The 13,924-nt window shown below is 39.7% G+C and overlaps 1 protein-coding gene and 1 long non-coding RNA gene across 2 annotated transcripts in view; one reads left to right on the forward strand and one right to left on the reverse strand.

Moving 5' to 3' along the window:
* Positions 1-13,924, forward strand: part of LOC309521947 — a 183,512-nt gene that overhangs the window by 23,673 nt on the left and 145,915 nt on the right. The gene's annotated exons all lie outside the window — the stretch shown is intronic.
* Positions 9,761-13,924, reverse strand: part of LOC309520991 (myosin-4) — a 56,519-nt gene continuing 52,355 nt past the window's right edge. The window contains exons 34-40 of the mRNA XM_082203097.1: positions 12,816-13,124; positions 12,522-12,725; positions 11,206-11,331; positions 10,949-11,119; positions 10,753-10,857; positions 10,539-10,634; positions 9,761-9,930 (exon numbers count right to left, since the gene is read on the reverse strand). Coding sequence (XP_082059223.1) covers positions 9,775-9,930; positions 10,539-10,634; positions 10,753-10,857; positions 10,949-11,119; positions 11,206-11,331; positions 12,522-12,725; positions 12,816-13,124 — 1,167 coding nt within the window. The 3' untranslated portion in view covers positions 9,761-9,774. The remainder of the gene's footprint in view (positions 9,931-10,538; positions 10,635-10,752; positions 10,858-10,948; positions 11,120-11,205; positions 11,332-12,521; positions 12,726-12,815; positions 13,125-13,924) is intronic.

A 13,924-nucleotide genomic window follows, 5' to 3' on the forward strand; every position in this document is an offset into this window, starting at 1 on the left:
TTCGGTCAAAACCTTTTTGGCAGCCTTAACTCCCAGGAAGATTTCCATTCATATTTGACACGAACAGATATAATTAGATCTTTCAGCTCCATGAATCAATCTAAAAATAAATTGACAAGAGGAGGGAAGAGTGGGTGGAAGCCTATATATTGTGGTCTGATCCTGATACCAATTTTGTGTTCTGGTAGAGGAGAGAAATATATGCATCTGATGTTGTTAGGGCTCAGTGGGAGTGCAACATATTGCTCAAAGGAAACCCATATGCTTATGATAGAATGAATGGCAGTAAATATGTTTTAACTGGTAAGGAGAGAAGAGAAGGCTGGTGAGTGCATAGTGAAGCTGAAATAAATATTTGTAGTAATTTGAAATTTGCTAATTTTTCCAATTTTACTTTTTTCAAATTTCGATTAGGAAAATTCAAATTCATCTGAAGTATTGAAATGTCAGTACTTTAGTCAAATATGCTCTTTTTTGGCAAGCATCAAATATGAAATTTTGCAACCTGTGAGCTATCAAACACCATGAAATAAACACCACTGTGTGTAATCTGTCATGTGCTGTCAGATACCGAATACAGTTGCTTGCCATACACCAAATACATATGTTAAGCACCATTGAATGTTAACTGTGAAATACTGTACTGTTATAGATTAAATCAGTGCTTTCCCCCCCTTAAAAATGTTTAGGGATACTCTCATTTTGGCTGCTCCAGCAAGCATCTGGTTGCAAAAACACAGTTTCTAAGGCTAGGAGACATACACAGGCTAGACATTTGCTAAATAACATAGCATGTTGCTAACTATCTTGTTTCTTTTTAAATAATTACAGCCATGGGGGAGCCTAGTGCTTACTGGGAAGGCAGAGCACACGTAGGGATACTTTTTCACTTCCACCATGATCAGAATAGAGACACACACTCTATATCACACACACAACCCTCCACAGCTAGGAGCCTTGTGAAAGGCTCTTTTCCTAAGAGTCCTAGCCAAACTTGGAGGGCTACCATAGAATCATATGGTTGGAAGGGACCCTGAGGCTCATTTAGTCCAACCCTCTGCCTTGCGGGAATCTTTTGCCCAACGCAGTGCTTGATCCCATGACTTTGAGATTAAGAGTCTCATGCTCTACCGACTGAGCTATCCCAGGTCTGATCATGGTGTGGGAGTGACAGATAACCACGGTGCTTTCCCAGTAAGAATTACGGTATGTTTTCCCATTCCTGTAATTATTTAAGGAAAAACAAGATACATGGCTGCATATTACATAGTTGACCAAATTTGACCTACAGTCTTTCCCTCTCTCCACTCCACATTTTTCTTCCTTCCCTGCTTCTCAGTTCTTCACAATCCACTATCTTACTTTTGTGTTCCTTAATCCTTTGATTGAAACTTCTAGTTTCTGTTTTCTTGGTCTGCAAAGTGGCACTGGATGTGTGAGAGAGAAGCCATTCATAATAAGTTGATGGACCTTGTAGAAATGGAGGTGCAGAAATGAAGCACAATAATGGTAAAAGAATTGAGGAAAGGAAAAAAGGTGGTTTGAAACTACTCACAGTCTTCTTCTGCACAGTCAGCCAATGGGATGAAAAAGACCAGTGCTATTTTTCTAGAAAAAAGGTGCCTTGTTCTCTTATAATGGCAATAGCACATACCTGAGAGCTGCCAGAACTGAGTTCTGGCAGGTTCTGGCCAGAAAAAAAGCCATGGAAAGACCTTTTTGGTCAGTGTCAACTAAAATGAGAGAAAATATTCAAAGATGGTACTGCACACCCATGAAAAGCCACAGGTTAAATTTTAGCTATGTTCCCTTTGTAACCTGATATCACACCTTGATTTGCTCATCCTTTGTCTCCCAGATTCTGCCTTGAAACTGTCAACCAAAGCTAGTTTCTGACTTTCACCATTGTGACTTGCAATCCCTAAATTAGTGTCCTAATTCTCAGCTACAAACAATGCCTGTATGACAAGCACCACATATTCATTGAATTTTACCTCCCCTTTGATCCTCAGACAGGTCAGGCATAACAAATTAACCACTTAATCCCCAAACAAATCTAAATGCAAGAATTACATTTTATACCATTCTTATGCTTTAAAACAAAAATATCATCTTGCTTACATCTTGCTGCTGCTAATTAATAAAATAAATAAATAAATACTCTACATTTTCACATGGGGACTTGAGGTGGCTTACAGATAAAAATAAGAACTGCTAAAAACATAGTAAAACAATAATTAAAAAACAATTGAACACTGATAAAATTAAATCCATATAAAATCTATTAAAACCCTACCAATAATGACAGTAAAACAGCATAGCACCAGCACTTTCGTTAAAAGCAGTCCATTCCCAAAAGCCTGTTGGTTACAAGAAAATCTTCACCTGCCAGCAGAAGGACAAGAAGGAATTTAATTTTGAGTCGTAACTGCAACCTTCTTTGTGAACTGCTGATCATGGAATATTACATATATCAACTATCTGGAGAATTCCTAACATACAGGAAATAACTGGAAAATATTCAACATCAAAATCTGTATATGAGAAACCTGAGATTCAGCCTATTATTTTGTCTTACACAGATTTCTAGTTTCTCTTTGCTATGTTCTTACTGTTCCCATTTTCATGCCTTCATCTCCTATTCTGCAGCCCCCTTTGCACATATACTCCATGCTGATATATGTTACTGTACAGTTAAGATGAACTGTGCAAGCCTGTCAGATTATTCAGCTAGAGAATGTTAAGTTCGGTTTATAGGTGCTGTACATATATATGTGCTTGCTTGTTAATAAAGTATCTCTTCTAAATTGCTATGTTGAATCTGGAACTTCATGTTAAACACAACACATGGTACCAGGAGTGAAATACATGATTTCTGGAAGTTACAATAGAATATTTGCAGGCTTTGCTTCCATTATACCTCTTACATGAGGCAGCTGAATAATGGAAAGAGAAATTTAAAACAGCCATTGTTTTCCTGTCAGTGTGAAACACTGAGAGGGAAATTGTCTACCATTAAACAATGGTAGAGATTTGAGTGGGTACAACACAGATGCTAACACCAATAGGCTAATGCAACATAGCCTTTCCCAACTTCCTTCTCACTGTACTCAGACCTTATTTGAAATTGCCACTCCCCCACCCCACCACGTCTATTCAAATATCTGCCATTGTTTCGAATCGCCACTTTCCCCCTCTGATTTCTCCTTCCATGCTTTACTCACACCTCTGCTGTTGTTGTAAACCACTACTTTCCCCCTGTGAGTGTCCCTCCCTCCTCCCTCCCAAGTGATAGCAAATACTGCTGTGCAACCTGCTTTCTCTTTTGCTCCACTATCCCACTGTGGCCATGAAAATCCAGGATTGTCATGCAACACTACAAATCTTTCAATGGGGGCAATGCGACGACAGACTTCCATTTGTATGTATAGGAAGAAAAGAGTTACTCTTAATTTACTGCAGACTCTGGCTTTCGTTAATCAGCTTTCTCTATGTATTCTGCAGCTCTGAATTTGAGTGACAGGGCCTTAGGGAAACTTAGGGAGGTCAGATTTCATGGTTGGCACAAAACGATCTGACAGACGTGTTTGGCATTCTAAGAATTTAAAAGACGAGACTCAGAAACTCAGCTGGTGCAAGACAGTATTACTCCAATGGCATTCTCAAGACTTATTTATGTTTATTCATCATAACAAAAGTGTTATATTCAAAGTAGCACTAAGGGGAACATTCCATCAGCACAAAGATTTTTCCTTGCATAATAGAACATCCCCACCTCTTCTCCCCGCACACTGCTAAGTCTGTTCTGGGAGTTCCCAAACCCTCTGAAGCAAAGATGGGGCTGGGGGGCACACAAGGGAGGAGAAGGGTGAAATCATTTTGTACAATTATTTAATTGAATACACCCAAAGGGATATTCTGATTGTTTGAGCATACAAACTGTAGTGCTCAATGTTATTTTTTTATGTATGAACAGTATTTTTATGCTACCTTTACAAGTGAGTGGCACACCTAAACATTGTTAAAACATAACAAACAATTACAGTATTAAGGCACAGTGTAGCATAGATTAAGCAATACAGTTAAATACAAACAGGCCTTAAAAACTTATAAAGCCAAAATTTCAAAATCCATTTAAAAGTCAGAGAGAATAAGAAGTCTCTGCCTGGCACCAGGTGTTGCCTCTCTGGGTGCTAACACAGAGAACCCTTTTTTCCTTATAGCCACATGCCAGATCTCACTTGGCAGTGGCACTCCAAAGAATGAATGACCTCAAAGTTCAGTTAGGAGCAGTGATTTTTCCAGGGGTACTCAAGGGTACACAGTACCGGCATCTTTGTTGTTGTTGAAAAGTGTGGCACTTACTTGTAACAACTTTATGGCGAGTACTGGCACCTTTTTTTCTAGGAAAAAATCATTGGTTAGGAGTAAATTATCCTTCACATAGCTTGACCGCAAGCTCTTTAGAGATTAAAAGGTCAAATAGGCCCAACATTTATTTATTTATTTATTTATTTATTTATCAATCAATTATAATTAATAATTAATTAATTAAATTTGTACGCTGCCCTATACCCATAGATCTCAGGATGGTTCACAACATAAAATTGCAATATAAAAAAAAACACAAAATACATTATAAAAATAAGAACAGAAACAAACCAATAATCGCCCCTTCCACAACACATTTAAAAGGGCATCTGCACGTGGCAAGGTGGAATACAACATATAAAATCCACAAAGATATTCCTAGAAACGTCATCAAATACTGATAGGATTCAAAAAGAAAATTCATGTTGTAAAGTCCTGTCTAAACAAAAATAATTATAATTGCAAAATATGTCTGAAGGAAGGGAGGGATTGTTTGTGGAAAGCCAGTAGCGTTGATAAAGAACTGATGTAGTATGCTCAAAATGTTCAGTTAACAACCTTGCATTCTGATTTTAGAAGTTTCCAGGCCACTTTCGAAGGAAGCCCAATATGATGCATTACAGTAATCTAATCAGGAAGTTGCTAGAGCATGGATAACTGTAACTAGGTTATCCCCAAGTTGGGTCACAGCTCATTTGTCAGATGCAACTGATAAAAGGCACTCTGAGTCACTGAGACCACTCGGTCTCAGTTTCCTGCTTGGCAGGGGGTTGGACTCGATGGCCCTTGTGGTCTCTTCCAACTCTATGATTCTATGATTCTATGACAATGTTGGATCAGTGCAGGGAAATGCCTCCAGAACATGCTGAATACCACTCAAGTAGGAACATGAATCATCCACTAGCAATACCTTCATCATGTCTAGATTGAGTCTTAGTTTATAGTCTTTGATCTAGTCCATTACTGCATCTGAGCACTCAGAACACATCCTGCCTCTCCAGGATTTGATGAAAAAGAGAGATGGAGCTGAGTGTCATTTGCATATTAATGGCACCTTTGTCCAAATCTCCAGATGATTTTGACCCATTTTCATTCAGATGTTAAGCAACATGGAGGAACAGATGAAACACTAAAACATAATTTCCAAGTGGTCAAGAAGAAATCTTCTAGCATCAGTTCCAAGTCGTCCAAGTAGGAGTAGAATCACTGCAAAGGAGAACTTGCGTCCATCATGGGCTGACTGAGTTCTAGCTGCGCAGCCCCACTCTCTTGTCTCAGAGAGCATCAGTGGGCTTTACTGCCTAGTAGGGCAATACCAAGGAAGAGTAACACCAAAGTAGACCAAGGTTGAGTGCCAGCTGATTCACCCTGGCATCATGAGGACACCATATCATTTCTGTTCCTGTACCAGACTTCAATGTCATTTTTATTGTGATAATCTTTTGTAAACTAGTTTGAGAGCCTGTGAGGGTAATAAAGTGGGATAGAAATGTTCTAAAAATAAAATAAATAAGTAAAATATATAATCATAGCTCATCTGTAGGTTTTGGTGTCTTCGGGTGTCTTCCCGTGTAAGAGTCGGGGTGTCTGGGCGACGTTTCGACGAGGTCTCACTCGTCATCTTCAGGCTGGTGCTTTCGGCTTCTTGTTACTGGAACAGAGCAGAATCTGGTGTTTGAGTTCCTATAAATACTGTTGAGGGGTGTGGTGTATAGCCTCCAACGTTCTGGGCAGAGAGGAAGTTCCTAGATTAGTGTGCCTTTTCTTCTTTTGTTCCTTAATTACTTGAGGGATATCTTGAGTGATTTCATGAGTGATATTCTGAATACCACTGGGTGGGTCATTAAGTGTAGATTAGTTGCTAAAGCTTTTGTGTCTTGACCTCTTGAGCTTGTGAAGAGTTTTTCTGAGAAGATGGCTGTGCTGCATTTAGTTGTGCTCTGGCTTGGCTTCGTGTATAGGGGCGAGCTGTGGTTTTGTGCCTTGTGCCAGCCAGATCTGTGTAGGGATTGCAGGGGGGTGCAGCATCCCTACACAGCATCCCCCCTGCAATCCCTACACAGATCTGGCTGGCACAAGGCACAAAACCACAGCTCGCCCCTATACACGAAGCCAAGCCAGAGCACAACTAAATGCAGCACAGCCATCTTCTCAGAAAAACTCTTCACAAGCTCAAGAGGTCAAGACACAAAAGCTTTAGCAACTAATCTACACTTAATGACCCACCCAGTGGTATTCAGAATATCACTCATGAAATCACTCAAGATATCCCTCAAGTAATTAAGGAACAAAAGAAGAAAAGGCACACTAATCTAGGAACTTCCTCTCTGCCCAGAACGTTGGAGGCTATACACCACACCCCTCAACAGTATTTATAGGAACTCAAACACCAGATTCTGCTCTGTTCCAGTAACAAGAAGCCGAAAGCACCAGCCTGAAGATGACGAGTGAGACCTCGTCGAAACGTCGCCCAGACACCCCGACTCTTACACGGGAAGACACCCGAAGACACCAAAACCTACATTCCTGTACCCGTGAAAATCTACGAAATCATAGCTCATCTGTATATACTCTGTTAAACAGAAGATTCATTGCCCCACAATGAGGCACAGCGAATTGCAGAAAAACGGCAGGAGCCAGGTGGCACTTTTAAATGTATTTCATCCAAAATGTATTTGGGGGTTAGACCAGATGACCCTTGGGATCCCTTCCAACTCTACAATTCTATTATTCATCCTTTTCATAAGCTTTAGATTTGACCTTCATAAAAATGATCTATCCTTCTTGTTACTTTAAATTAGCACCCAGAAGCAAATGGAAATTTTTGTTGTGCTATTGTCTTGTTTCCCACTCACAAGGATTTACTGCTTTCTGAAGAGCACAGAGAAATTCATATAGATTATCTCAGACATGGCATCTCCAATATGGCACTTGTAGGCATCACAGCTCTCTCAAACACTCCCCTTGGTGCCCCCTAAGTGCTGCCCTTCCTTTAAAAATGGGCTCCTTTGGAAGGAAGAGTGGTGTATAAATTCAATAAAGGAAGGAAGAGTTCTTTGTGGTTTTGATTTATTTATTTTTTGGTTGAGATAGGATTGCCTTGCTTTCTTTTATGTTTCGTTTGTTTTTCTTTTTTCTTTTTTTGCTGGATAGGTGTTTTGCTTGGGATTTATTTTATTTTTTTGTAGGTGAGGATTCTGAACCCACAACAGTGTCTTAGATTCCCATTTGTGCCTCTGAGCCCAGAAAAATTGAGGACCCCAATCTTAGATATACGCAACCACCTTGTATAATAGACCGGTATTATAGTATAGTATAATAGGCAGCAGGCAGGGGATACTGAGACAGAGATGGTACTTTGCTGAAACGTGCACTCCCTGTTTTGGGGTTTGATGCTTCAGTGCACTTCCCTCATTGGTGTTTGAAGCAATGTACACATGATCATATCATAACTGTCAACTTTTCCCTTTTCTTGCGAGGAATCCTATTCGGAATAAAGGAATTTCCCTTAAAAAAAGGGAAACGTTGACAGCTATGGATCATATAGTCCCTTGAGAAATAATGCTGTCTGATGCATTTCCCCTCAAACCAGCTTCTGTCTGATTTGAAAACATAAGCCACAGTAAAGTTGAGGTATGTACATTTGGGACATCCATTGTGCGTGTGCAGATGAAGCGCATTGCAGGCATGGGGAAACCAAATAGGGAAAATGCATCTGGTAAAGACATCCCTGCCCTGTCTCTGATGTGTATGGCAAGTGGAAATGTAACTTAAAGGTGGGGTGGGTGGGTGGGTGATTACTTTGCTACACTTTCAGCCAGTGCTTTTTTCTGGGGGGATGCAGGGGTACGCATACCCCTAAACATTTTGTGAAGCTTTGTACTTTTGTCCATTTACTGTAATTATTTTTCCCAATTTGAACTATAAAATGGTGGTTTTCTTGATTCAAAATGAGAGTACCCCTAAACATTTTTTAAGAAACAAAGCACTGCTTTCAGCCACTAATGTGTACATAGCCTAAGACTCTGCTGCTGCTGCTGCTGCAGCACACAGATCAAATTCATTTTGTAAGCAGAGCACACATCCTACCTTTTTCCCTGACAGGGACTCAAGGCAGCTTACCACAAAAAGAATTATTTCATTCCATTTATCTGTTGAAGGTCTTATACACGATCACTTCCCTCGCACATTTTTCCTTTACAACAATCTAGTGAGCTGGGTTTGGCGGAGAGGTTGCAGTTTGCTCAAGGTGACAGGTGTGTATGTGTATATGACGTCTTTATGTGCAGTGAGATCAAAATGCAGGAGAAGCTTCCTAATGCAGACTAGAACGTCCCTGTTTTCATCTGAGAAACACCGGAAGGTATGGGCTCAACCCATGATAGATGAAAGCATCATACTAAAGGATAAATGTCATATTTTATTATCCCTGCTTACTTCCAAGATGCTTTGATATTTATCTTCTATATTCACTTTGCTGGTGTTTTGAAAGGTGTTGTTTTTTAAAAAATAAAGTTGAAGTTCTTTTCTCATCCTGACTGACTTTCTTTAGTGTAGAACCAATATATTACAAGTTTTAATGGGAGTTCCCCCATCTCCACCAGAAAATATTTATATTGCAGCTTAATCTAAGAACGCTGTTCTCTTGTGAAATTCCAAAACATGCATGCTTGTCATTATCTGATGAGGAAAGACTTACTAGTGTTTGTGGTCACTGTTTTTAATATTGTATTTTACATTATTGTAACCTGCCTTGGGGCCTTAGGGTAAAAGGTGGGTGAATATTATTATTAATAATAATAATAATCTGTAGAGTAGAGCTGACTGTTCATAGCTCAGTCAGGCATTTGAAGTTGTTTTCCTTTAGGGATACCTGTTCAAATGTTTAAATTTGTGAGTACTAATCCATTTAATTTGTCTCAAATGTGACTGAAGCAAAGGGAAACCAAGTGCACTTAAACCACTTAAGCTTCCCTGCTTGGATTTTGGACCACCATCCTAACCATGTCTAGCTAGAAATAAGTCCCAGTGAAATCAATGGAATTGACTCCCAAGGAAATGAATTTAGGATTACAGACCTAAACCACCTAGCCCAGAATAATCCAACTGGAGTAAAAAAGGGACTTCGCCATTCAAAATTGCCTGACTCAAAAGAATGGTAAGATCTATATTGACTTCTCCTCCAGTTCAATACTACTGAAATTAAGAAAGCTTTGGTTAGCCAGAAATTATGATGTACATGAAATGCTATGAAAAGAATAGTACTGCATAAAATCTTTTTTGTCATCTTGCAAAGGAATCTACAATCTTTATTTTCTAGAAACTGAACAATGATAATTACAAAAGTGACAAAGAGCTTCACATTTTGTGCTTCTCTTCAATCACTGCAGCTTTTTGTTGAGCTTATTCTTCGCTTACAACAACTTTCTTGTGCACCTCTCGGGTCTTCACCCGGAGCTTGTTAACCTGGGACTCAGCAATGTCAGCCCGCTCCTCAGCCTCTTCCAGCTCATGCTGAATCTTGCGGAATTTAGACAGGTTCACATTGGATTGTTCCTCCTGAAAATGGATAAAAATATACGACTCAAGGTACTGGATTTTTAACACTTAAATAGTATAAATGATTTTGAGTATAGGAAAAAGCATAAATCTCAGTAGCAGCATTGGGACATAATGCCAAACCTTGGTTAGTTTAGCTTGAGTGTTCTTTGTACATTCAGACCTGCCCATGATATTATTGGTCAGTATATTACCACTTTAATACTATTATATGAGTTGATAATGTCTTTAATAGACTACAGAAATGCACAGTTTTTATTGTGAACTGCAATGTGTACAGTAAAGTGGTGTGCAAAAATGACTATTGCTATTTCATATTGCTTTAATTACTCAGACTGCTAAAGGATCTTCTCTTAAAAACAATATGAGCAAGGTTTCTGCAATCTTCCCATTATGAAAATTTGGGTTCATGTTACTGAGGGCACAATCCACTAATAATTTTTCTCACATAAGTCTCACTTATGTGAAACTCCCCTATTTCATGCAAATAATTCTGCCACATGGAGACTAATTCATTTTGTACTTATTGATAGAAATGAAACCTTTGCTATATCAAATTACCTTCATAATTCTAGCTCAAGCTACAGCAAGTTCAGAATAATACTTACAGCTTCTTCAGATTGTCTCTTGTATGCTTTCACTTTCATCTGCAACTTGTCAACCAGGTCCTGGAGTCTAAGAACATTCTTTCGGTCTTCCTCAGACTGGACAGAGCAGGATATTTTTTTCACAAAAGAAAAGAAAACAACATGAGTACATCTGATTATAAAATGCTTTTACCAGTTCCTCCAAAAGATGCAGAAAAAACACATCTGTCCTCACCTGGTAGGTGAGTTCCTTTACGCGTCTCTCATATTTGCGCACACCCTTGATAGCATCGGCACTGCGCTTCTGCTCATTCTCAACTTCAGCTTCCAGCTCACGTACCTGGGGAAAATGGAATTAGCCATTAGCTGTCCAGCTGGTCAATTTGTTCAAGAAGTAGAACTGAGTGAACTTGTTTACAAGAAATACATACTCTGTGCTCCAGTTTCTGGAGCTGCTTCTTGCCACCCTTCATTGCCAGCTGTTCTGCCTCATCAAGACGATGCTGCAAGTCCTTCACTGTCTGGTCCAGGTTCTTCTTCATCCTCTCCAAGTGGGCACTGGTGTCTTGTTCCTTCTTGAGTTCCTCAGCCATCATGGCTGCCTATTAATAGAGAAATTTCCCCCAGTTTAGGAAACCAGCCATGCCAAGCAGGATTATAGTTTCAAAAGAAAATCTGCCCAACTCACATCAGTGATGGCTTTCTTGGCTTTCTCTTCTGCATTGCGTGCTTCCTGAATAGTCTCTTCCACTTCACTCTGGATTTGTGAGATGTCTGTTTCCAGCTTCTTCTTGGTGTTGATCAAGCTGGTATTCTATACAGAATGGGAGATCATAGTTTTCGTAAAGGACCAAGCCTAAATATGTCATTCATATTGCTTGCATTTTGTACAAAAGAATGATGCTGAGTACAATTGCAGGTACTCAGAAATTTCCCCAGCATACCTATGATGCAGAAACCAGCTCTGTTGGGCTCCTCCCTCCCTCAACTAGGGAATGGGAGAGGAATTTGGTTTGGTTTACATTTTAATTCACACATCCTGAAACCACGTGTAAAACTTAAATACATCTATATTTCAAAATGTGCCCTTCTCTGAAGTTTATGATGCAAAAAATGTGTGCAGAAAAACATATTGAGGATGTGTGGATAAAGATGCATTTATCAGTGAGAATGACATACCAAATGTATTATATTAGGGAAAATTGCTTGCATACAGAAATGTGCATATTAAGAGAAAGGCACACTAAAATGCTGCTGCTATTGTTGCTAACAACAACAACAACAATAATTTTAAAAAATGAATTTTGTGTTACTTTTAAAAAAATACAAACTGATGAGGAAACTTAGTGAACTGAAGATTGGAAAAATGAGAAACAGAGAGAAATCAAAGCAGATCGTTTCATTCATCCCTACCCTCAACTGTTACTTGGTTACTTCATCAGGTTGCTGCCAAGCAACTATCATTCTATCAGGCAGCATCAGAAAGAAACATAGAAAGGAGGACCACTACATCAGTTCCATGAGGAGACCAGCTTCATTTGGCTCCTCTTACTAAACTGTTTCCATTCTATCTGGTCATTATAACAACTATGCTACTTTAATAACTGGTGCCTGTTTTCCTCTTCCCTCCTTATGCCTTTTTCTTCTTGAGTCATGCCTTGTAAATCACCTTTCTATGAACAAGGACTATTTTGCTTGTGATTGATCTTACGTAAACTGTTCTGGAACATTTATTGGCTAAAGGGTTTGCTAAAAACACGCTAAATAAATAAAATGAGCTCCCTTCAAGGTCTTAATTGAGTACCAACGTCCACTTCATGTCCCTTGACAGTAGTGATTCTTAATATGATGAGAAAAATAGGCTGTGTGGCGATGAGTAGGTTAATTGCCTATTTACACATTAGCAACAATCTCTTTATTTCTGGAGCAGAGCCTACACCTGATTTATCCCCACTGGATTATCTTCATGTCCTTGTGCGTGCCCATTACATATTAGAAGCTCACCTGGGTGTGAAGAAGTTGCACACGCTCACTGGCATCCAGAAGTTCCTGTTCTGCTATTTTCCTGCCCCTCTCTGTCTGTTCCAGAGCTGCCCGGAGCTCCTCAATCTCAGCCTGCATCAGATTAGCTCTGCGCTCAACCATGGCAACTTGCTCCTTCAGATCTTCCTGGCTCCTCATAGCTTCATCCAAATGTATCTGGGTGTCCTAAAAAATGATATTGAGATATTATTGTGAGACCGTTCTTTGCACAATAACAATCACAACTATATCCTGATTACAGAAATATATATGAACCTTGAGCATTCCTTGGGTGTTCCTGAGGTTCTTTAATGCCTCAGCAGCTTGGCGGTTGGCATGGCTCAGCTGGATTTCCATTTCATTCAGATCTCCCTCCATCTTCTTCTTTATTCTCAGGGCATCATTCCTGCTCCTGATCTCAGCGTCTAGTGTGCTCTGCATGGACTCCACAACTCTCAGGTGATTCCTCTTCAGCTGATCAATTTCCTCATCCTTCTCTGCAATTCTCCTGTCAATATCAGCCTTCACCTGGTTGAGCTCAAGTTGGATGCGGAGGATTTTGCCTTCTTCGTGTTCCAGTGAGGCCTTAAGAAAACCATTTATAACAGCTGTTAATAATGGACTTAAGTTGACAGCTGTTTCCTTATTGAAGTACACTCAACATTATATTGAATATACTATTTAGCAATGTATTCACCACATTTCCATACTCAAAGGAAGCAATCTCAGAAATGCTAACTTTTGCATGTTCAGCTAGGTATTCAGAACTTGACCTGGGGACATCTTGGCATAAGTTAAATTAAAGGATGGTCTTCACTTGTACCAAAATAGAACTAGACAGCTGGTACTTAAAATTCTAAAGGTCACAGAGTGGCTTTTGAGCTGACCTTTGGGGGAAAGCTGACAAGAACTGGGGATCATCTGGTTTGGGACAGAGCATCTGTAAGGGATGAGGGTGTAAATGTTCCACTTCATCAAAAGAGGATGGGGTAAAAAATAGCAGTAAGCATACAGTAATGCTTCTATTTCCAATGGCCATGCATGAGTGCTAACAGTTACTCAGCCAAAACAGTACCACCCACACATAAGAGGGAAGTATCAGAAGATCTGAGGGAACAGCAATGTTTGCAGAAGTACAAAAAAGGGTGGGACTCAGAAGCAGCCTACAAGAGAGCAGAGCTTGCTCAGTGACCAGAGAATGTTGATGGTTGAAGGGCAGGGAATGGAATGGAATGGAAGAAGGCATTGCTGACCGATGGATTGAAATACTAAACAAGAGAACTCCACATTGCAGCATTTTGTGACACTGAACAACAACAGGATTGGACTATTGCCTTCATGCCCTGCTTGTGGACCTCCAAGTAAAAAGCAGATTGTAGGACTAA

Source organism: Podarcis vaucheri (genome assembly GCF_965113315.1).
Source record: "Podarcis vaucheri genome assembly, chromosome: 2".
NCBI classification, from domain to species: domain Eukaryota; kingdom Metazoa; phylum Chordata; class Lepidosauria; order Squamata; family Lacertidae; genus Podarcis; species Podarcis vaucheri.